At 38.3% G+C, this 25,727-nt stretch overlaps 1 protein-coding gene across 4 annotated transcripts in view; it reads left to right on the forward strand.

Moving 5' to 3' along the window:
- FNDC3A (fibronectin type III domain containing 3A) overlaps window positions 1–25,727 on the forward strand; it is a 111,999-nt gene that overhangs the window by 34,404 nt on the left and 51,868 nt on the right. For 3 of the 4 annotated variants that reach the window (XM_057367357.1, XM_057367356.1, XM_057367358.1), the window contains exon 3: window positions 4,019–4,094. In XM_057367357.1, coding sequence (XP_057223340.1) covers window positions 4,019–4,094 — 76 coding nt within the window. Of the gene's footprint in view, window positions 1–4,018; window positions 4,095–24,892; window positions 24,977–25,727 lie in introns of those variants that run through there. The other variant, XM_057367359.1, reaches the window with a different exon arrangement.

Consider the following 25,727-nt stretch of genomic DNA (forward strand, 5'->3'; position numbering starts at 1 on the left):
TTCTAAACTAGCCTATATAGAATAAATCAAGTACCATTTAAAAGTATGATAATTCACTTTTAAAACTGACAGTCTTTGACAGCCAATGTTTCGGGTATTTCAAACTTCAGCCATTCAGTGGCCACTTTGTGTGATTTATGCAAGAACTGCTTTTATCATAAGTGTGTATCTGTACTCTTGTATTGTCAATTTGGATACTAATCTCTGGAAAGAGATTTTGTATTTTTTTTTCATCAGGAATTGTATTGAGGTTATGTGGCTCATCATTAAACAACTTTTTAAAGGAAACAACTTATAGTCATAGTGGAAATTACACAGAACTAGTTGACCTAATACTCCTGTTTCTTAGTGGCAATGCCTTAACATGTCTTGAGACAAGTGTTGAGTCGAAATTCCGTTAGCATTGAGAAATTACACTTTTGAATTTTATTAGGTTACATTATAGTTGGTTATGCTTTAAAAGTGCTTGTATGATTTTAGGACTTCAAGCCAGTTCTAGCCAATCAAGACTTCAGTATCCTAAGTTCATATTATTTTATTAAGATTGTGAAGTCCTCAACTAGTGTTTTGTTGATTCAGTAAGAGAAACAGCATTTGAAAAGTGCCCATGCTAAAGATGCCTCCCACTGAGACTGACACATGAGTCAGTGTCAGTGACTGATGAATCAGGTCTTTTTTCTGAGTATCTTAGTTATCTTACAGAAGCAGGCAAAGGAAATTTGGATTGAATGCATGTTAGCCTTGGGTAGCAGAACTTGAGGTGCTGTAAATAAAGCAACAGAATTTGTCACAAAAAGGTTGAGACACAAGAAGAGGGGCTGAACCATCAGACTTTTCCAAAGCTTTTCTCTTAGTTTAGGCCAATTTGAATGTTTTGCCCAGAAGAGGAAGGAGATCAAGGTCTAGAATATTCAGGGTGAAAGACTCAGGCCCTGTTTTCCAGAAGTACTGATGTCAGGGATCATGAAAKAACATGTTGGCTGATGGGGTGTGCAAGCCTGTACAAAGCCACCTAAAATTAGGTGAAAGAGCTATAAATACTAAACAGCCATAGACTTTTTTCCTAAGACATGATGCTGTGTAAAATCCATGTACATTTTCCTTCAGAGAAATTTTCTTGCATCCTTGATTATGTGCTGCAGCCTTTCATTAGATCAGGGGGAATCCCTGTGACTGTCAGTCTTTTGTACTATCTCTCCTGACCAGAAAGGTCTCTCTCTGTGCATAGCTTTAATTTTTCTTATTTCAAATCGCATCTGCTGAGGTGGTGTCAGAAATACCCTTCTCAAAGCTGTGATCACTCCATGGGATTCAGCTGTGATAAGATTGGTCCGGTAACCACTGTTGGTCATACACTGCCCCAACACAAAGACTGTTGAAGCCAGCAGTTCTTGAAACTTCTGAAATTTCTTCAGCCCTGATTCAGAATCTTTTTGGCATGCTTGGCCAATCTCGTAGTAGTTGTAAAGTACAAATGTGAATGCACAACATAAAAGCAAAGCTGAAAGTGGAAGTTGGTGAAATACAGTCAGGCATCAAATAGACTAATTGTCCATTGACAAAGAAACATTCTAATTCCTGTTCCTGGGAGCTGAGATCTGATTGAACTGTATTAAATTGGTGAGTCTCTCCACCCTTGTGATTGGCAGTCAGATGTCATTGGAGATGTGAAAATCTGATGTCCTCRTGGGTGTCAGAATGGTGCTGGACTGTTACTGCTGCTGAACAACGCCCATCTCATTGTGTTGTGCCATGGGCTGCTGTGCTGAGCCTTTACCTTCTCAGACCACCTGTGAAGTGAGTAACAAAGGTGCTCRCGAAGGAGAAACTGCTATAAAACCAAACAGGAGACACAGGGTGCACTTGCTGCAGGGCCAATGCATGTATTCCACGCTCAAATCTACTCTGCCAGCTGGAGMCTTGGTTTTGGGTGTCCTGCAGCAAGAGGTCTGGAGGAGGAAAGCCAACAGGTTCCCAAATGACATTATTACCAAGATTACCAACCTCAGGCACTCACACAGAATAAATGGGAACAACTGGGAATACCAGTTAACCCACATTCCCTGTTACTTTAARAGCAGGAACCTAGGGCCAACCATCACTCTAAAGTTGTTCTGCTTCTCACAGTTCATATGATGGAGACCAAGAATATTGAGCTGAAAATGGTACAGACTGACATGTTAGCTGCAGTCAGAATGGCTCCTCCCAGGAGTTTGGGCATCTAAATCAGCTGAAAGAGATGGGCAAATGTAGCTATCCACACTACACATAACAGATGGAGGGACCTTCTCATGTATCATGATGCTTTTACGTGCTTTTATTCTAATGTAAGTTTCAAGCTAAAACTTTCAATTGTGGAAGAGAAGGAAGAGTGCATCAATGAAATATGTCTTCAAAAAGTTAGCCTGCTTGGGGAGTCTGAAAAAGAAATCGTAAGAACTCAGCTAGTCATATTTCTCTTCTTCATCACATTCTGAAGGTTACAGCCAGTTTTTAAAATGCTACCTTCAAACATTTTAAAATAAACTCTAGCAATATAATATCTTCTGAAGACCTTTAAGTCTTCTTTGAAGTTCATTATTAAAATCATCTTAGATTATGAATGTTTAGATTTTGAATGTGCTTAATGAATTTTACGTTGAAGCACACTTAAGAAGATCTGAAAAAATTATGATCATGATAAAATGTAAATTGTCATACAGTTCATTGTCCTTTCTCAAACAGCCTAAAGCTTGTAGAAAAACAGCATGAAACAATATAGTATTTTTTAGGTGCTTGCTCAAACCTGAGCTAAATCAGTGTTGAATCACACAGTCCAACCTTGAAAATGTGAGTGTCATACCATATTGATATATTAGTGTAGAACTTGCCATCTTTTCATTAATTTGTGAAATTGCTTTACCAGAAAGGGAGCAATTCATATGATTTCTGCCATTTCCTTATCATTTCCTTTCTCTCTGGTATTCCTAAAATAAGTAACGCTCAAGTTTCCTGTTCTGAGGGTTTGGGTTGACTGGCTGATTGAAATTTTTTGTAAACATGAAAGATTTTCTTTTAGTAGTTTTAACAAAGTAAATTTTTGCCCATAATGCTCAAGAATTGTGTTTATAAAGATTCCATTCCCTCTGATTTGTACAGGGAGGAGGACATAGGTTCTATTTAGATGTGTACAAGCAAGACTGAAGAAAGATGTGTCCAAAAAGGAAATTATGAAATGCACTTGCTTTTCTGCTTTTTTGTTTGTTTTTTTTTCTCCTTTGTTCATAATTTTACCTTTACAAACTTTTTCTTTCCTCACAGAAGGGTAGGTTTGAAATAATAATAAAATCTAAAATGGTAACAGGCTTCTGCTTTGGTGCAGACTTTCTCTGTTTATTTTGGCTGAAAGTGTGCTTTGCTATCATTTCTGCATTGCTTGGGTTTACAAAATTAGGATAACCAGCTTTCCACAAATAAAATTATGCATATTGGTTCATGCTGGGTWTCTGTGCACTTACATTGTCATGTCTTCTAATGTTTTATCATTAATGAATGTACAAATATATTTGGGTCATGTCAAGAAGGAAATGACACAATATTTCCCTTATGTTGAAAACTGTCAAGTGGTTGATGAAAATTCAAACACTGGGGATTCTAGGCTTCTTTCTGAAAGTTTATGTAATGTTTTGATTAATGTTGAAGTTAACGAAATTCGTTGAAATAATTTAAGCTGTGCAAATAGCTTTTTAATTATACCAAGCAGACGAGAAAACAAAATTTATACAGGTACTGTTTTACTTAGTTGTTATTCTCTCCTTCCTTCTTTGAAAAATGTTGTTTAAAAATATCTGTGCTTGTTTTTGCTTTTCTCTTTCTCTGTAGGATGAAAACAGCAAGAAGTGTGAAATGAAGAATAATGTATTTACTAACCACAAAAAAGTTGGTTTATTCCCTTCCCAGTAAAACTTTTTTTTTCATATACCAGACTTCTGTAATATATTCCTGTGTAATGGTTGTAAACACTTTTTTTATTTTTAAGGTTATACTTGTGCAAGTTAATCCAGGGGAAGCATTTACAATAAGAAGAGAAGATGGACAGTTTCAGTGCATTACAGGTAGATTTCATATATTTATTTTAATATCTTCTGAATCTGAATCAGGATTATTAAGGGGCAATTTGTGGTGAAAGTAAAAGAATGACAGAACTTATTTTAAATACAAGAGCTGTTTAAAGACCTAAAAGATTATGTGCTAAGGATCATGGAATCTAGGTTTCACTGCCATAAACCAAGTACTTTTTCTTATATTGTATTATATTAGAAGAAATTAAATTTCTTGGGAAGGGAAAGGGGGGGACATTTTCAGATTGCAAAGCAAACACAGAATGGCTGTTGTAGCAACTTTTGACTAACCTCATTTATTTCACAGACTTCAAATTAAAAGCTGCAGCTGTTAATATGGCTTGAGTTTAGATTTTTTTATTCTTTGCTGTCATGTGGACATTGTTTCCCTGTTGGTTATCCTGCCTAGTTTCTCATTATCTCTAGGGGCCAAATTGCTTTATTGCTGGGTTCTAGCAAGCGCAGCTTCAAAATACAAATGCTTCATCTAAGCATGGCATCTCCTTATGCAATGGTTAGTTTGGATGTTGTTTCCTGTTCCGAATGACTATAGCTACCAGTTAAGAGTATTTAAAGGAGACACTGCAAGAAATTAGCAGTCAGCTGTTGTTGCTGCTTTTAGAATATCATTTTACTGTGTTATGAGTTCCACAGATTCAACCATGGTTTTGCTTGTCATCATCTGGGCCAATGAATCCTACCCAGTGAATCCTACCTTCTTTTTTTTTCTGGATGTTGGCCCAGCTCCAACAGATACTGTTCTGGAAATCTGAAGCAAGTATTTTCCAGCTTCTTTACCTCTTCTCTCCAGTCTGAGAAGAGCTGAAAGGCCTGGTTTCCAGTGTCAGGAGGCAGGTCCTTTGGCTACAAAACAGCTGTTTCAAAGGAGGCCTTAGATGGTAATTAAGTTCATATCGACAGTTCTGAAAGTTTAAACTTCTGGTAGCACCATATTTCACAACCTTGTGCTGACTGTATGCTATTCTTGCATCTTTTGAGCCACAAATGGATCTGTGTTGCAGCTCACCATTCTATACAGCTTATTTGAAACATGATGGGTAATAATTATTTGACAGTACCTGAGGGGTGTGTAGTGATTCTTGYCTTGCAATTTAAGTTAAAGAACAAATAAGATATATTTTGCTTCTATTGCGCAGAATACTAAGGGAAATGGCATGCATTGCATGTTTGGCTCCCAATTTTGATTTACCAAATAGTCTTACTGGTGGAGAATGAATTGACACTTTGCTTGCATGACTGTCTTCAAAGCAGGAAGTGTTTAATGAATTGCAAAAATACTAAGTTCTTTACAGATATGCTTCTAGCCTTCCATGTTACAGCTTTTATCCTTGCTTGGTCCCTCTTGCTTTTGGAATAGGCAGCTCACTATTGTGATTTGATTCAGCCGTGGATTTCTTCATGCTTTAAATATGAAAGTGAGCATGAGCAAGTTACTAGACAATTATTTCTGGGGCTCATTAAGTGTAAGCTGAGGTACAGTCTTTACAACCTTCCTGAAAAATGGCATGGGCAATTTGGAAACCTACGTCCCAAATCAGTTCCACAGTTTTTGCAAATCCCCTGTCATATAGACCTTCTCCTTGTCCTACCCCCTTTCTGGGGATGAAATTGTGGATTATAGTTGTTAGTAATATAGGGGGCGTAAAAGTTTATTCATATCTGTGCATTCACTAATCTTAGTACAGAACCTGAGTTGCACATGATCTTTTTAATGTTGCTTTCCTGGTCTATTTCTGCCACTCCTGAGACATTTCTGTGGTTTTGAGTGCTATGCCATTGAGCCTTTCTACCTTTTGGATTGTTGGGTCTGTCTGCCTCCAAGAAGAAATTACGCTAGTAATTGGTGCTGTTCCTTTTTCATTTTATGTATTATAACTAACAAGGAATGTCTGCTGTTTGGTTTTCTGCATAGAGATTTGTATAAAATAAACCATTTTAGATGGTGTAAGCTGTAGAGGGTAATGGTATTGGTCCTTTTTGTTCTGCCATGACTTCTGAAATATGGTTTGCCCTTGACTTGTCTACAAAATGGATTACCAGTCTGCAAAAAAGTTTAGAACTGCAAGAGTCTCTTGCATTGTCTTGAAAGTAAGAAAGAAAGCAAGCTCACATCAGTTCCTTGTTTCTTTTCTTGACTGTATGCAGTCAGTTGTTAGGTGAAATCATAGTTAAATGAGAATGGTTTGAATAAATGTACAGAGATGTTTATTTTTAGAAAGGTATGAGGAAGGACAAGATGGCTGAAATTTAGTGGAAATGCAATCAGTGGGAAGTTACGTTAGTCATTATAATGTTTCTTAATATTGTTTTTTAATCTTAGTTTTTCCTGTAAATATTTACCCTTTTTAATATTCTTTTCTGACTTAAAAGTCTCTGCAGAGAACTCATATGCAGTTTGTTCAGTGATGTACAATATCTAAAATTGAAATTATGTAAATACAGTACTAAAATGAAAGAGTGGAAGTTGAGAAGTAGCAAGCTGCTTATGGATCCCAGATAACAGTGCAGATAACCAGATACATTAGTTTGGATGATTTGGTAAGTCACACTTCCTTGGATAGTTCTAAATCTCTCTTGTGCTTTATTGCTGGTCAATTCACCTTGAGATTGTGCTGTCTGCTGAAGTCAATGTGGATTGTTAATAAATATAACCACAATGTTAATTGTGTTTTCTTGCATCAAATATTTGCCTGTTGCAAACACTGAGATGCTCTTTTAATCTTCATGCTACTCTTGTCAGCTATTCTCTTTTTAAAGAGAACTATCCTTACTTTGGCATCGCTGTACATAGGGTAAAATTTCTCAGCATGAATATCATGAGAGTTAGTGTCTCTCCAGGGGAAACAAGAGGTGTGAATAAAATGACTGTTTAGAGTTGTCCTTGAGTCAATTAAGTAATAAAAACTTAAAGCACTAATTAATGGAGAAGCATGCAGTGCATTTTTGTGAGCTATGCTTCTGAAGAAAATGCTCCATTTACACACAGRTCTTTGTAATGACTTACTATTTGTATGCTCTCACAGGTGATCTGTAAAGCTTTGACTGGTTTGAAACTACAGTAAGTGAGAAGCAGCTTCTTAATGTGGGCCTCTTTTGTTGCAGTTAATATTAAGTGAAAGGGCTCTTAAGAATAATTCCTGGTTTGAAATCTCCTAAGGATGGCAAAAGAGCCGTGTTGGTTAAGGAACCCTTTATCCTTGGTTAATGCTATTCCTTTATTTTGGTGACATTTCAATGAATTAAAATAACATGTATTTTATTCTTTAGTTTTTAGAATAAGAACCATGGTTACTTTTTATTTCTATAGTTAGCACTCTTGGATCATAGTTSGTTTTCTGTTGTGTGTATTTTGACATAAATACAGCTTTGAATGAGCACTTCTGTGTGCCAATGGGATTTTTTTTTTCTGATTTTATAAAATACTTTCTCTGCCTGCCTAGTGATTTGTCTGATAGTGACAACTCGGGCTCCTCCTTGACACAGCTCCAATTTAAACCATTTGCCAGTCTCTAACTTTACAAAAACACCATGCTTCTCTTGCTAGATAGATAGGAACATATCTGTCTATGTATCCATGTGTTAGACGAAAATGTTTATTTTCAAAAGAGCTCTTTTAAATCTATGGATATTTTCTCATATACTAAAAAATACACAGACTTCTATGGAAACTTTCCTTAAGCCAGAATTTTCTTCAGTTAAAAATGAAATCATCAGGTACGTTACACTGATTCAGAAAACCATGTTTGAAACGTATGAATGGACTTTCTTTGTAGAAGTGAATTACTGCAGATCACTCATTCATGAATTCTTGCTATTGCAGAATAAATGAATGAAGATGACTCATCTTGAGGATATTTTATAACAGTCCCAAGTTACAGCTAAAGGCTATTAAATGTTACTTGACACAATAAGAGAGACCATGTTCTATATGTCTCTGCAAAGGAAAATTGCCTTTTTCATAACAGAATAAGAAGACTTATGTAAATTAGAATGAGTCATAAATGCTTCCTGCTTTGAAATGAAGTATCAGTATTAAGGTTAGGCTCTGGGATAAAAGTTTAACAAGCTTAACCTAGCTTTTTCTCTTTGGAAAAAGAAATACAATACTTCTGGAAAGTGTTTTCGAGGAAGTCAAGAGGAAAACAAGAGACATCAAGAAGATATATCATCCTGACACTACAGTAGTGAAACACAAACTTTAGTTCATTCTAAGACTAGCCTGAGCTCTGCAACACCAAACTTGCCCAAATGGTTACAGAATCACAGAATGGTTTGGGGTTGGAAGGGACCTTCAGRGGTCATCTAGTTTCACCCTGTCTGCCATGGGCAGGCAGGGACACTTTCCACTAGACAAGGTTGCCCAGAGCCTCATCCAGCCTGGTCTGGAGCAGTTCCAGGGATGGGGCATATGCAATTTCTCTGGGCAACCTGTGACAGTGYCTCACCACACTCTTTATTATATCTTTCTTATATCTAATCTAAACCACTCGCATCTTAAAATATTGGCTCGTATCCTGTAACAATAAGCCTGGTAAAAAGTCTTCATATGTTTTATAAACCTCTTTCTATAATAAAATCAAAGGCTGTAAAAAGGTATCCCCAGCACTTTCTCTTCTTTAAGCTGAACAACCCCAACTCTCTTAGCTTGTCGTCATAGGAGAAATACTCCAGCCTTCTSACCATCTTTTTGGCTGTCCTCTTTTTCGCCCTCCTCCGTGTCAGCCTTGTGCTAAGGAACCCAGGACTCCAGGTGGGAGGCAGAATCCCTTGCCCTGCTAGACATGCTGCTTTTGATGCAGACCAAGATACAGCTGGCTGTGTGGGATGCAAGTACACATTGCCCAGGTTGTATCTAGTTTTCAATCCACCAGTATCCCCAAGTTTTCTGCAGGGCAGTTTTTGATCTGTTTTCTGCTGTCAGTCTTTGCATGGTTTTGATTGTTTACAGATACTGTTAAAGCAGACAAACTGAACATCTCAAAATCTGRAAGTAACTGCTATTAAGTATATTTGAACCAAAAAAAACCCTAGATTTATCTTGTTCAATTATCATCTTGTACTTTGGTGTTAAGTTTTATTTGAAACCAAGTTATCAATATTGGAAGTGGTTAAGGACTTATCATAAATTCTGTACAAGTTACCACAGACCCCTGAGGAGGGACTTTGTTAGTTGATAATAGTCATTGGGAGATGCTTCCCTGACAAAATCAGCACCACAGCTTATTATCAAATCCCAAACGACTGTGTTAAGTAGAGGAAGTGTGTGCTGTCATTCTGTGGTGTAATTTAGAATGCACAAGGATACCTGGCACTGCAGTTGTGATCCTATTTATAGACTTAAAGGGTGACATCACCTCTAGAAATACCATATCTGGTACCATATCTTGTTTGTTAAATTACTCAGTATCCACATTAGTACAGGGTAAAGTTTAGGAATAAAAGAATGTTTATTTAAATACACAGCTCTCTTGTAATGGAACAAACTGGCAAAARCAATAAAACACTATTAACAAGGGTTCTCTCTTAGAGCCTATCTACTCTTCTAGGTAGCTTAATAGCCTGAGTAATAGATCCCTTACAAGTTAACCCAGATGTGTATTACAAAGGTCTAGTGCTGTGGTTTTTCTGATTCCATTAAAAGCAGCTTACTAAAGCCACCTGGATAAGCTGTCTGGGTGAACTTTTTCTTTCTGTAGCCTGATAAGAAACTAATTATTCATCCTTGTTTCCATTTACCTGTTTCTCATTTCTAAATACCGAAATGCTGCATGTGTAAATTTATACCTTCTCATCTTCAATGGTGCTTTGCAGCTTTTCTCCACAGTAGCCTGAAAACACAGATATAAGATTTTATATATCAATTCATTAAAAAAAACTCTAAAAAAAAACCTCAAAATAACCCCACCCTAAATAATTTGAGTAGTCATCTCCATTGCTTCTATGTAGAAGACTGAATTACATATTATGTATGTATTATTATATTACATATTACATATTATTATGTAAGGCTGAACCTGGATATGTATACTTAGATTGACATCCTCTTCTACATATTAAGTTTAGGCTCTCCATTGTAAGTATTTAGAGGGAAGTATTCATAAAGGGAAGCTGAGGGAAGCTAAGACAAATAAACTGGAAGTATGGGGGGAAGCAAGCTACAATGAATGTAGAGGCTCAGAACTGAATATACAGGAGTAGCTTGACTCTAAAGCACCTCTGTTTGGAAATGAGCTTCAATATACATGATTTTTTTTTTAAAGAAAGTATTTTTTTTATTTCTAGATATCTGCACTCAAACTAAAAATAATACTAGTATTGGCCAGCTCCCAGTGTGGGAGTATGACTGCAGAGGAGACATAATTCCATTTTGTACTGCAACAAGATGATGAGGGAAAGTGGTCACAAAGCGTGGTTGTAGGAGCTTGATTTGGAGCTGTCTCATTCCAAAATAATTTTAAGTAGGAGCTGCTCTTTTTATAGCTTAGACTGATAAACAGGGTGTATAAATGCCCTTGTAAATAYTGTTGAAGACTTAACTCTTCTACCTTTTACAGGTAGGTTAACCTAAAAATTGGATTGAGATATGGCAAATACCCTTCTGGTAAGGTAAAGAAATAACGATGGATTTAAGCCCTTACTGCAGTGAGGTAGAATGCTCATGTGTTGGCTTTGACACATAGCACAAGTCCAGTTCATAAGTCAAGTGCTATTGGCAGGTAAAACTTGCCTGTAAGCCCTGCTGGTGCAGTTCTTCTAGTAGTACTGCTGAATTAAAGCTAGGTTCAGACACATCTCCTTGATTCTGTAGTCTCTTTTGCAAGTAGGGCAGAGGCAATCTTCACTCATGTCATGACCGTCTGTCTTGGGGTGATTTTATGATGATATTCTATTCCTGATTGTCTGCTTTATGCCCAGAAATGGGTCCTGAAGTTTTAAGGTGAATCCAGAAGAGGAGCGGGAGCCTGGGGAACTCAGCACCAGCTTTGTTCAAGCTCTCACTGTCCGAGTGCTCGGGTTTGCAGTGTGGGTGGAGCTACACTGTTGCTTTAGCTGGCTTGGTTGTTGTCCGCTTGGGCAAGAAGTTTCTTTCCCTGGACTGCAGTAGCCATTTTTTTATGGCTTCTGTTGTTTCTTCTTGGACTGTTCGGCTTGCTTTCTGGTCAGGGATCAGACCATCCCTGGGGAGATGGTCTTCATGACCTGTGGGGAGCCACCGGAGAAACTCTGCCCAGCCCCAGACCTCAGGAAAAGTAAAACCAGTGAAACAAAGGGCTCTAAATCCACCAGCTTTGTCTGCTGCAAGGAAGAGACCAGCATCGAAGGTTCACCAGGTTCCCATCTGTTTCTTTTCTTTCCTGAGCTGCTGTGTGGCCTCTTCTTCCTCCCCCAAGACAAAGTTGCCTGCCATTTTATTGTTCCCTAGCATGTGGTCGGCAGTTTTCCCCCTGGCATTTTGGGGGTTTTTTTTGTTCTGCTGAGGGGGTGGGGGTTGTATGTAAAGTTTTGACAGCTCAGTATCTAACAGTTATTAATTTTTCTTCCATACCGTGTGGGCACRTTGTTTGTCACATAAACAGGGGTTTTTTTCACTTTCACCAACCGGTATTCATTTCACATCAGTGAGAAGGAATTGCTGAAGCCTTTTTCTTTAGAAGAAACACTCATTCTGGAGCATTTTCTCCTAAAATTGTCTCTAAACTGAGACACCATCTTTCAAATTTGTTGTGCTAACTCAATGAAAATTGCAAAGTAGAGCAAAACAAGGTCACTTGCCTTACARGAATAAAATACAGCAATCCAGAATTCTGTTCTTTAGATCGGCCTCTCTCTGCTCTGAGAATGACCATGAGAATTAACCTCATAACAGAGCTCCTTCAGCCTTCTCTGGGAACTGCCTGACCTTGTCCTCCATTAATTCTGATGACTGACCAGGTCTTCATGGTCCCAGTCTCACTGAGCCATTAAAGCAGCAGTCAGGGAAGACATAAAAAGCTGTTATTGGAGAAGTTTACTTTATAATGCTGCTTTTCTGCCACAGCAGTTCACAGTACTGTTGTGCGTACTTCGTTAGYATTGCAAGTACTAGACTTCTAAAACATTCTATTCACAGAACAAATTGAATTGGCAAAAGTTTGGTTAAAAAGCAAACTAGACTTGTTTTATCTGCTTCAGCAGTAGCAAATTTAAAAAAAAAAAATAAAAGGGAATGCATTCATTCATATCGCTCATGATGTTGATTGCAGTGTGTCTTAGGAAGAATGTCATTTTCTGCCATTGATTTCTCTTTAAAATGTGTTAAGTAGAGCAAATATCTTTATATGGACAAAATATATCTGTCACATTTTTTGCCTTGGTTATTTTCTCATTCTTCTATCAGATACTTTTTAAACTTCTGTTCTGTTTATTTCATGCATTCTGAGATGTGAGCTCATAAACTATATTCCCTGTAAGGTGTTCAGTCAGATTCTCCTTTTCTTGTTTGATTTTCTTGTATATTCAGATCAGTTAATCTTCCCTTGTACCTTCTTTAATCTTTTCCTTTTTTCCCTCTTTTCACTACACTGCAATCTCCACCCTGCAAACTCAGCCTGACTGTAAGAAGGTTCTGGAGACATTTGTTTGAAATATCAGTGCTTCAGCTGCATACTGAAGTCATCTAATTTTAGGTGTCTAAATGTGTGTTTCTATATGTGGCCTTGGATCTAAGCTCCCATTGAAACTAGTGAAGATTTAGTCACTAGCTATAGTACACTCCGTGCTTTTCAGCTGACATCAGTGTGCACTCAATAGCTCTCCAGGCTCCACTGTCTGTACCAACTAGGTCTTCACTTGCTATAATGGGAGTTTAAAGTCCTAATTTGCACGCAGACATGTAATTTTAGATACCTAAATGAGACATCTCCRTTTTGGAGCTAAAGCCTGACTATTATACACTGAAATAAATAAGGCTACATCCTGCAAGTGCCTCATTTAGGTGTGTTGATTCACAGTTGTACCCTTAGTGAATGTCTTTGTCTGCAAGCACCTGAACTCTTTGAGCTCATCTGTTTCTCTGAGCATCTAACATCACAATTTACAAGGATGGTATTGGTACTTGGAGGTGCGTGTTGGGAATGAAATTACAGCCCTAAGTTGCAGCTAGAGAATGCCCTTAAAACTTGGTTTCCATGACTCTGGTCAGACATGTCTAGCCCCCAAGGCTGTGAAGTATTAACGCAAGCAGCTAAGATTCAGGTGCTTTTATTGCCTGAGTCTGGAATCAGTTGGATGAACCTAGTATGAAGCATGTTAAGCCTGGCAAGTCTGTGTCTGGCAATATTATAGTAGTCCCATGGCACTGTAGTCAGGTAATCTAATTTTGTCTCTACATGTGCTGTTGCTAGGAAAGAAATAGCCCTATATTACTTGCTTAATGGGGGAAAAAGAAGGGAGAAAAATAGGTAAGATCTCTTCTTGGTTTCTAGTATAAGTAGAAAGTTTGTCTAATATAAGCAGTAAGCAGTTTGAATTAAATAAAAAGTTAGAGCTGTGCGCATTTTACTTAGTATTTTTGCTTAATRTACAAACATTTATCATAACTTAAACTGATAGCATTTTCTTTGTCTTAATTGGATGCAATCTGATTAACTGAAATAATAAAGATTCATTAAGATTGCTAACATTAAAGAAGGGAATAAGTTCCTTAATTTCATTATCTGATTATTTAAGAACAAATGGTGTTTTAATTTGTTAAATGTTAAACAATGTTTTTAAATGGACTTTGTACTGGGTTTCATGAAAATGGAAAGGCTAGAACTTGGTGCATAAAGGACTTCAGCTGGGTCCTCTTTCATGACTGTGCACAGAATGAATAAAGGCTGGTGTGTCATCTGTTGGAAAATGCTACATGTTGTTAGATGAGACCTCAGGAGAGTTCCTTGCAGTTCCACTCTGTTCAATTTAAGTTGATTGCTGTTTTCTTCATGTCTAGTTATAGATGGCAAACTATTCAGACTTCTGTCACAATTACTGCAAATAAGAAATAGCTTTGAATTAATTTTGGTTTACTCTTGTCCTATTTGTACTTCTAAAAGTACTCATGGTTGCCTTCTTCTGTGAACCACTGTCAAGCACGTGATAGTTGTGAAGGGTTGCAGACACACTGGGAAGGAAAATAGTCTTCATGGTCATGGAGCAGCTCTCGTGGCTTTGTTTTGAGGAACTCTGGAAAAATAAGAGAAAGTTCCTCATACGTGCCCAGGCGGTGAAACCATGCTAGCAGCTTAGAGGACCTGACATTGCTCTGCCTCCCTGCCTACGCTGATGCYAAAAGCTATTGAGAATTCATGAGATTACTCTCCCTTTCCTTCATTTTCACCCTTGCAAGGCTACTGTGTTGTCTGTTTTTGCAAGATTGTAATATCTTAACTAAATGCTGCAACTTTGAATACAGAGATTTATAATTCTTAGTTGTTTTCTTTCTGGTTTTTGGTTGTTTGGGTTTTTTTGGTTTTTTTTTTTGTTTTTTTTTTTTATTTAGTGATAGATGAATCAGCAGCACATGGCTTGATAGATGTGGCTGTGCATGTGTTATTAATAGAAAATTAATAGTTGTCTTTTTTTTACTGTCTGTGAAATGACTGAGGTTTTGTCAGTTTTCATGACTTATATGGTCATGTCAGTCTTCAACTTTATTTAAAATCATGGTAATATAACTTCCCCTTCTTCCTTTTGCAGACGTGCAGCAATGTGTTTTACATCTAAAGCARTTTATTATCCAAATGAGGGAAAGGAAGAAAAGGCAGAAGATAACGAGGTCATTACGTATAGGCTAACTGTGCACAAATATAAACAGCTCCTGTGTAATGTGAGTTAAAGACCGGTTACAAGGATGTAAGTTCAGCCACYTAAAGCCATTAAGAAACTGTAATCATACGGGATTTCAAAGTTGGAAGGGTCAAATTCACTGGAAGTGAATACAGGTATCCACAGTGCTGTTCACAGCAGAAGAGGAGCTCTTTCTCACACTGCAAAGGGCTTTCTAATTGTCCTAGCAAATGCAATTGTCTAGAGCAGCTGCTCTAGGACACCTTCCAAAGAGCCTTAAATTTTTTCAAATGACAGCATTGTATAGTGTGCAATAATTTGTAGATGGGTCTCAGGTTAATAGTAGTGGAGCTACTAGAGAAGCTAATACACCTTTCTTCCTTAATCTTTTGATTAATCTGCTGTTCAATGAGGATATGGTTTATCTCCTTTGCTTGTTCTCGTTTTGTTTTTCCAGTAGCCCATGCCTCAAAAGTTTCACTTATCCTTTCCCTTTGATGCTCTATATATGAGTATATAGTAGTATATGTTATTGCTCATTAATAGTTCTTAAAAGAAGTTAATATGGAACTGTAGTTTCAGTAAGATGGGGGTAAATTTTATGGGTACGAGAGTGGGTATTTCTCATGATGACTTCTTCCTAATGGAGTCTGGCAACACTCCTAGGAAAATTTAATGAAATACGGAGAGGTCATTTAATATAGATGGACTGTGCTAAACAAACACCGCACCAGGACTGTGAGCTGAGGCAAAGTCCCAAAGTASAGAAAGCTCTACTCATAAAACACAGCTTTAGCAAGCCAGTTTCCAAAACAATCAAAGCTAAAATAATCAAATTCCTGGGMAGAGAACTGTTAGGTCCGGGAGCTGTAAGTTAATGAAACTGCAGCCTTCTCTTCTAAGAAAGAAGAATGAGTCAGAATGAAAGTTGAAGATGACAGATGGGAGAAGGAAAATGTCTACAGAGAGTTGTCAGCCTTTCTCTTTTTCTCTGTTTTTCCCACAAGTTGTCTTTAAGATAGTCTCTTGAAAGATAGCATTTCAGTGAAGTGCCACTGYGTTGCACCCTCAGCTGCTTTAGACTTGAAGAGGTTGCACTCTGAAAGGCACCACTCTGTGGACAGAGTAAACTCTTATTGTTCATGCAGCCAAGTGACATCTAAGTAAAGCTGTTAAGTAGCAGGTAGATTTGGAAAATTATATGAAACCTAGTTAAGTTTGCATTTATTCTTTTTCTTATGCTTTCCATATACTTTGTATTTTGTTTCTTGTTTTGTGATCCGGCAAAGATTTTGGATCAGACTCTGTTAGTTGTACCAAAATTTTAAAAAAGGTACTTTGACTCTTACCTAGCTTTTAAATTCAAATTTTAATTTCAGTCTGAAATCTTATCTGACATTTTACTCTTATTTTTCAAATGGTAGTACATACAAATAAAGCCATCTTGCAGACAGATCCTTGGGGTGCCTAAAGCCCAAGGTGACTTTGGGAATTTGAGAAGCTAAACTATGTTTTTTCTGAAAGAAATTTTTTTTCTGAATAGGGGTCAAAAGCAAAGTGACTACCTCCAATTAGAGTGTGATGCTGCTGGCAATGCAGTTTTGGGGAGCATCTGGTTACTATGCAATGCATTAATGAGTGCAAGTATTCAGTAAGTTACAAGGACAGTCTGAGCACCTGGAAAAGTTCTTCCAACATGAATGAGTCTTAAAAATCACCTGCTAAGAGCTGAAAAATAAGGGTGAATATCAACAAATATTGATCAGAGGTGCAGAGGACTGGCTAGTGTTAGTCTAACTTCCACTCATTTCCCTGACTTGTACAACAAATGGGTACAAAGGATTGTCAGGTGTGAGGTTTTTGAGATTTATTATTGATGGTTTGATCACTTTTCACTTCTGGCCCATGAGTGTTAGTGCATTTCTACACAAGTTGTAAATTTGACATGATAGCTACRCAGCATTTTCCATAAAATACTTGTAAAAGATACCATGTTATGCTTACTACACCCTTCTACTGCTTATGCAAAGGAAAATTGCATGAACAGGAGGAATGGGTACTTTGGAAATACCCTATCTTTTCTTTTAATTGCAGCTGTATACACATCAAAGTTTCCTTGCATTCCTCTCCAGCAAAGATATGACGCATAGCAGATTAATATGTCCACACAGCTTTCTCTGTTCATCGTCTGTCAGATCTTTCAAATGGCATACAGACCACTGTTTTTTTCACAATAGCTTTCCAATTGTGCATTGTGTTCATAGAATTTCAGTGTGTTGTCATTTTTTGTTTAGTTACTAAGCGTTGTTCTCTCAACTGAAAAATAGCCTGATTATTTCTGATGGAAAAGCATCTAGTCTCATGTTGGTGACAGTAGTTAAACAGAAGAGTGTTTGGTTTGGAGTTCTTTTCAGAAGCACGTAAATATATGTTGCTGGATCATCTTCTTGCATGGTGGTGCTACTGTGCTGCTGGGTCTGGGAAAGTAGTACAGTAAATGTTTCTGTGCAGCTTCAGAGAGCTGAAATAAAAGGTCTGATATGCCTGGGAATATTCCACAGAGCAAAGAGGGTCAATATTGGGTAAGGTTATATCTATTTAGGATATAAATTTGGTGGCTATGAAGGCAGTCGGAAGCAGATAGGACTGCTTAGAAAATWTGGGTGTAAAGAATTGCAGGTATGCAGTAGAGTCTTGAGGCCAGATACTTGCATGTTGTCTCCTTGAAAGCATAGCACAGAATGTTTTTGATCTCTGTTTCCAGAGAACTTCAGCAGAGTCAATATCTTTTTTTTTTGTAAGTTTCTAAATTGTGCATGAAATAGGAAAAGATTGAATGCTAAAGCAAGATGCACAGCTAACCTAGGATGTAAATATATTGCTTTGTAATCACTTAGTAATCAGCGTACTCGGGTATCTTTCAGCTAAGGAGACATTCTGGAAATACTTGGTATTTCAGCAAAGCTGATCATCTAGACAACTCTAATGGCACAGGAAATCTATTTTTTGGAAAGAACCTTTACCACAGAAGTGGTAAAAGACTGGCAAGAACATGCATTAGTTGTCAAAAGGAGTGTTGTTTRTATGCCACTGAACTGAGTGAAATGCAGTTATATACAATTCAAGGTCATGCATAAGATTAATAAATTATGGATAGGGCTCTCCTCAGCTGAAACTTGATAAAGAGGAGGAAGAAGCAGGCAAGCTAATTGACTCACAAGATAGTATTTATCTCCAGTGTAATGTATCTGTAAAGCGCACTGTGATCATAAAATGCATCAGGACAGTTGTTAGTGTAGCTTGGTATGTTTAGTAGCATTTTACAGGATTCTTCTGGGATTTCAACTGTAATTTGATAATTCATGTTTACAAAAGATGAAATTAAGCTTATTCCAGGTGTTGTGAGAAAACTGTTAGGATATTCAGGAGAATATACAAAAACAAAGTAGAAGAGCTTGATATGCTTGGCTAAAAAGGAGCTTTGGTAGAAAACAACAGGGATATTTGAAAAAAAAAATAATGCCAGAGCTGATCTGTAGCCCAGTTTGCTATAAAATGGCTGTGAAATACTTTAATATAATTACAAGAAACCTTCTAGCTATTTAGGAGAGTGGYACGCCAGCAGTCCACTGGGCAGATGTATGGTAAAAGAACTGCTTTGGATTGGTGTTCGTGCTATGTAGAATCCATTTATGGTGGATCTGTGTGTATGATAATGGGAGAGAAGAATGAAATTGCAATTGCAGGTGAATAGACTGGATTCATGAGGTATTTTTCAGGCCTTGAGCCCTCATGGTCCAACAACAGAAAATTTACTTCTCCTGTATGCAGACAGTAGTGAAGCAATAAAAAGGTTTCTGCACAAAGGGCACATTTACTTTACAACTGTTAAGCAATTTTCTTGTCTCAGCTCCTTCATGGAGGCATATACTGATCCATTCATAATATACAGTAAGGAATTACACTGTATGCATGTGTCCTTTTTTCCTTTTTTCTGGTTTGGAATGACAACTGTTGTATGTCTGACTCAAGTTAGTTGTTTTATACCTGGCCTCTTGTTTGGCACACGTAAGTAGATTCCTTACATAGTTCTTTCTGGCTCCAGGTTCATTTTGGATGCCAAAGCAGTGGGTGTGTTACTTGCTAAAATGTATTTCGTTACAAAGCAAATTGAATTTGAAGAGAACACTGCAGCGGTATAGGCTTACCTTTGTTTCGCATCCCACCTTACTGCTTTTCCAGGTACCTTCTTTCTGATAAAACATGTTTATTAACATTGCTGAAAGCTTTTTATCAACAGAAGCCTTTGTCATGGATGCTCTTAGTATTTGAGCTTACATACTTCCCATGTAGTAACTTGCTTGAGATTGGTAGAAAATAATCCCTCATTGAAGTGATCTGTAAAGAGTTCATTGTGGAGAATCGGAGTCTTTGTCACATAAAGCACCAACAAGTCTAAATTTTAAACTTCAAATTCCAAAACAATTTTAAAGCATACAGATTTAAAAGTCATTATTAGATTGCAGACCCTGAAAAACACTTTCATATCACTTTCAACAATCAAATGTGAGGTTTGCAGTGTGAATTAGCTGATAATGTTAAGGGATTTGTGTAATAGTTGAAATATTTCACTGCAGAAGAGGCTGCAGATGTTTGTAGCATGGCATCTTTCTGTTTCTGAGTCTGACTGACAATATAAGTGCTTTTTTATGTGTATCTTGACTTGGAATTAATTAATTTGGGATCAAATTTTTGCRGCTTTTTGAACCTGAAAATTCTTGTGTGTGGACCTTTAGTCATTAGCAGAAACATAAATCTTGATCTAAATGGTTAAGTATTTATCATGTCAGTTGCAGTGTTAACAATGTTCAAGATCAGTAGTTTTTCAGTCAAACTTTTATTTCCACTGTCTCCAGAGCATCCTCTGTTGTAGCTCTACTCATAGGCTTGTCTTGTTAATAGTGAAGAAGACAGAGAAAAGAATGTCTGTGGGAAGAACTGTGATTGCAAGGAGTCCTGTTTAAGATGCTGGGATTCCACCTTAGTTGTAACTTAGAGTTAGCTGCAAAAGCCTCAGATGCAGCTCAGGTCACCCACTAAATTATGATCTAATCCTAGCAAGCATGATGAATCYATTGCTTCTCCTGTTTTGACCATGGGATTCCCTACATGCCTATAATTTTTCAAAACATGAGGCTGCAGGGGGCAGTCAATACCAGACATCTAAGACAGAGACAGTATAGGGGCAGTATATAAGTGTTGCCTTTCTGTCTCTAAAAAAAAGGCTGCTCGCTTACTTTGGCTATATTAAGTTTATCCTCAAATGCAAACAGTATCATCAGCAGGAAATTGTTTAAAGTACTTGCTCACCACCAAAACAAATCGGAGCTTTGCAAGTACTGTGGAATCAAAACCTGTAGCTCCCTGATTCTACTAACATCCCTCTTAGGCTCTGGGATATTCTGGCCTTTTCTCTGTGTTGTCTTTTAGAGATGGGCATCTTCACCTCAAAAAAAAATTCTAGAGGGAAATTTTATGGGAAAGCAAGCTGCCTTTTTCTGTTGATGTAACACCAATTCCTCTATGATTTAGCTGAAGTCCTGGGTTCTGTTTCCTGTTTTAAAGGCTGTCTCTGAATTTTCCACTTAGAAACTCTTGGATTAAAGGAGTTAAGCATGTTCCGTTGAAGTGACCCAGATTATTTCTAAGTTTGGTGTTCTTAGCACTCTCCTAAATAGGAGCAAGCTGTGGTAAATGTGCAGAATCAGAAACTTGTCATCTGGAGGTAGCTCACACTGCTGAAGCCAGGTGTTTGCTTTTGAAGCTGCACCGTGTAAAGTGTAGGACATCAGGTGTTTTCAATTTGGTCTTAAGTCTTTCTTTTGTCATAGGATTCTGTATAATTTGCCTGAGTTTTGTTCCCTACAGTTTGTGTCATGACAGAAGGATTTCTCATCACAAGTGTCATCTTTTGAATTGTCAGCTTCAGGGCTTGTTTTCTCCACTCATGATTTGAAACAAAATTGTGTAATGAAGTGTTACTTCAAAATTTATTTCATGRTTAAGAAACCTACATCTGAACATTTGTTTGTGGAACTGCAGTGTTGCCAGAAACTTGGTTGGTGGACTCAAGTGAACACTTCAAATGGAGACAGAAAAATAATTGTATGTGGTGAGTGTGAAGAGAGTTAGACCTGTAGGACCAAACTCTTTCCATTGCTTAGTATTGCTACACATAATCTTTTTGTCTAATCAGAAAAACAAATTCCCCTAATATAAGAATCKCATCTAAGAAAATAACATTTCAGTGAGATAGAGCTATTGGGTGGGAGGATTTTCAAAAATCAGCAGTTGTTATTAACTTTTTACCTTACACTGAGAAAAAGATTTAGCCCTGGTTTTGCACCTAGAACTCTGCTGGTGGAGTCAGTATCTTTCTAGATTTACCTATTTTCCCTTGTCTGCTAAATAATGTAGAATCCTGGATTATCAGGTTTATGGAAAGCTGAATTACCCCATGTCCTGCTAAATTTGTTTTATATCTTCTAGTTGGGAATGACCACTCACAAGCTGGTCCCTTTAAAGAAAGATATATTTTGTATTTATTTTACATACTAGAAGGATTTCAGCTGTTTATAATAATTATAATAATTTTTGTTCTGCTTGGTTTTATTTTAAATGGACAATCTGAATCTGCATTGTATTTATTTATATAATTAGGTTGAAACCTAGACAACTCAAAGGTTCTCAAATGAAAGTACTTGTTGTTAGTAGATTCCAGGGACTTAGACATGTCTAAAGATACACTATTCTCCCTTGGGTAGAAATAAAGATTTGAGTTGGGCCCAAATTCTCTCTTGGCAGCCTTTTCTGATATGATTTTTTGCTGGAGTTTCTGACACTGTGTGTGATGCATTAATCCCAGTTTGCTCAACCATTTGTTGTTTTTTTTTTTTTTTTAATTTCCATGGAGTCTTCTCTCTTTACCATAATTTTAAAATACTTTACCCTAGAAGCTGCTAAAATTGTTCCAGCATTTATATTAATGCTATCTATTTTCTTAATCAATACATTAGATTTGTATAAATTATATTAAGTCATCTTCAAGTCATTTTATATGTGTATAAATTTATTTTATATGTGTGTGTGCATATATATATACATACGTGTGTGTATGTGTGCATAATAATTTGGGGAGGGGTAATATTAAGAAATTTGCACAAAGGAAAGGAGGCTTCTTTGCAAGCTGATGCAGCAGAATGTGCCAGATAATTCTGCATTCTTGTTTCAAGCCAATGTAGCCAGGTAAGTAAAAAAAAATAACGCATTGGTGTAATAAGTTGAATATCAGGATGATGAAAGGGCTTTTACAAGTAAGTATTCTATGTAATATTATTCTTTGCACAGTCAGGCAGGTCGAGGAAGTTGAAGTTAATGCTTGTTCTTCCAAAATCTATCCGTCTTCTCTAGACCAACACAGTCTTTGTAGAAGACACAGTCTACACACCAAGAACTGCCAACTGTTGGTAGTCACCTGTGCTTTTCAGTCTTACCCAAAAGCAGCTGTCAGCAGCAGTGCTTAACTTTTTAACTTCCTGGTCTGTAGTGCTATATTGGGGAATGAACCAAACCCAMCCAATTAGAAAAACACCAATTCTAGTGTTAACAACTGTTAGATGATAAAACTGTAGATTATTCTAAATGTTGTGAATCAAGTGCAACATGCTTACACAGGATGCACAAATACTAAATTTTAGTCTGAAAAAGCTGCAAATCTGTACTGTTTAGCATCAGCGCTAGGAAATCAAGCTCTCCTTGAAGAAAAAGCTAAGCAAATATGCAGTGCATTTAGATTAGAATGAGTGTAGATTATTATTCTTAGCAGGAAAAACAACATTTTTATCAAAGCTTTTCTGTGTGGTTTATCTTATTTGACTCCCTTTTAAATGCAGTGATTTATGGTTCACCCAATATTTAAATTGGAACACTGTGAGAGAGTGAACGATTTTTTGATGTAACTCTTCCACATAGTTACTAAATCATTTCCCTAAGGTGGCAAACTAAACAGTAATTTAACAATCTAGGCTGCACAGTACAAAGCGTGTGTTGTATTTCCACGTTAACATCTTTGAATCATTGTTACTTTATTTTTTAGTGAAATAGAATAGAGTTCATCACTGTGTCATATAGTTGCTTCAGAAAGTAGGTATAGAAACTCTTATTATTGGAGTATTTCAAATTACTGCAGTCATTCTTCTTGCAATTCCCAAGTGCAACTTTGTTTTATGAAGTTTGTGCCATTCAAAGGCATGGACTTGCAGTCTTCTGTTAATCACAAAGTTGCACCGTGGTCATTGTTTAGAAGCCGGTGAAATAAAAGTACATTTAACATTTGAACATAGAAACCATTGTCACCTTTTTCCTTTGAAAGTGCATCAGGCCATTATAAAAGAAAACTGATAGCTGCAATTGTGATAAAGTGCTATAAGAACCTGTCATCTCTGCACTCTGCCTGAGAAGGGATTTTCTTGTATGTATGTGTGGTTTCATGGGAAAGATCAGGATTTCATTAGGATGTAATCGTTAGAAATATTCTAGTTAGACTTCATAGCTTTCTGCTCTTTTATCCATTATTCCAAAGTCTCTGTAGTGCAGCTGATGCCCAGCCCCCCCAACCGCTTTTGAAAGGAACTATCATAATGTTTTACATTCAGTTTTTCCTTTCATTTGCCAGCCTGCTGTCTACTGATAGATTTCCTTTCTTTTTCCTAGTCAATTAATACGTTTGAATTGTTGCTGCGGCTTTGTCAGCTGCTGTTCATCGGCCTTGATGGCAGTAGTAGACAGATGAATGGGGAAAGGGAAGAGATTGTTTTGTCAGGATGAATTTAGAGCATAAGGGATACGTTAAATTGACAGCATTGCAAGCTGAAGTCTGATCACCTGTGCCCTTGCACCGGTCCCGTTCCTTCTTGTGCTTCTTCTCCAGTTTAGGCCAGACAGTAAGTTCTGTGCTTGCTTTCCTTTTTTGTTATTATTTGTTTTTATTATGTTGCACCTCGTATATGTAAAGCTGCTGAAGTTAACGTAAAGTACTAATTTAGAAGTGTTTTCGAGGTATGGCTTAAAAGACAAATGCAGACCAGTTGTTGGTGGCTGTTGTTACTGTGTTTTTTAATTAGTTGTAGCTGTTGGGAACCCAAAATAAAACTTTGAAGTGGTAGCCCTTATATAAAAGACAGAGTGGTGCAACTGTTTGTGGCATCTGGGACTATTGATTTACTGCAGCCCATCAGTGATAGAGGGGTGTGCTGCCACGTCAGCTGGCGCTCTATTGTTTCAGCTGCTGTGGCCTTTGTGTTTGATCCTGTCAGTGCTTGCGTCAATGATGCATATCATCGCCTGTGTGATGTCAAAGTGTGGGTGTTCGGTTATAGAGCCATAGTTAACCTAATGTGCTGCAGTAAATCCTGAATGCTATTTCCTCCTGGGGATAGCAGTGATTCATCACCGTTCACATTAGACTAATGCTAAGTATAGCAGTGTTCATGAGCCGCGGTATCCACATACATTAGTATGAAAGTCATTGAAGCTCTCCAAGCACTGGGCTGGAAAGTGTTTGTTTGCAACCAAATTTGTTTGTGCACCCCCTTTCTTACGTGTAAACTGATTAGCGGGTCAGCTCAAGGAAAATCCTGTGGAAGGACTGGGCCTAAGTAATTCTTTAGCACTTACTTATCCTAATTAACGTAAAAGCTTTCAGCTAAATGGCTCGGATCACACGAGGCAATGGCAGTCGGTAGATTACAGTGAAAAGCGAGCGGAGAGCCCCGGGGGAAGGCAGAGGATGCGGCTCTCCGCGGGGACATTGCCCCTTGAAGCGGCAGGGCGGGGCGCGGAGAGGCCGCGGGGCGGAGCGGAGCGGGTCCAGCCGCGCACCTGAGGGAGCCGCCCCGCTCCGCCCCGCCCCGCTGCCGCGGCGCGCCGGGAGCAGCCGCCCGCCCGGCCCGGCCCGGCCTGGTCCGGTCCGGTCCGGTCCGAAATGAGCGGTAAGGACTCCCGCCTAGCCGGCTCGGCCGCCGCGGTGAAACACGACGCCTGTGGGCTGGCGGCCTCCGCGGTCGTGCGGCAGTGGCGGATGGGGGAAGAGCTGCAGTGGCTGGGGGNGGGTGGAAATCCGGGCAGGAGTCGGAGCGCTGCCAGGTTCCTCTGTCGGTGGTGCGGTCTCGGAGGGGGGTGGCGGCGGTCCCGRGGGCCACGGTGGCTCCGGAGCCGCAAGGAGAACGGTACGCCCTGCGCTGGGAGGCCGCAGGAGCCCGTGCTGAAGCGCAGGGCCGTGCGCTGAGTGCCCCGGAAGAGCATTCCCTGCCCCGCTGCTGGGAATCCGGTGTGTGCACCCTTGCCGAGGCTTTTATGAGCCACTTAAAATGGAGCGATGCTTCATGGTTGAAATAAAAAGAAATGGTCCATCTGCTAGACGACCGCTGGTGGTATCCTCAGGTTTTCAGGTGTTATTATGTTTAGATGAGCTGCACTTCTGGTAATTTTACTACACGTTTATGGTGGCTGTAATGAACATAATGAGGTTTTTATAGTCTGCTCAAATAGACACGTTGGAGAAGTTCACCAGCTATTGCAACGGGACGGAGGTATTCTTTTCGTTGGTGAGATACTAGGACAATAATAAATTGAGAGTGTGGTGAAACATCTGTTTCCTGGGTCCAGTTCTGTTAGACCATCCTTTAGTGAGTTTCATGAGACATTTTTAAGTAATTAAGTAACTCAGTTATGTGTTCGTTT

This window comes from Malurus melanocephalus, unplaced genomic scaffold (assembly GCF_030028575.1).
Source record: "Malurus melanocephalus ecotype Western Australia unplaced genomic scaffold, MMel_1.1 scaffold_78, whole genome shotgun sequence".
Taxonomy (NCBI): Eukaryota; Metazoa; Chordata; class Aves; order Passeriformes; family Maluridae; genus Malurus; species Malurus melanocephalus.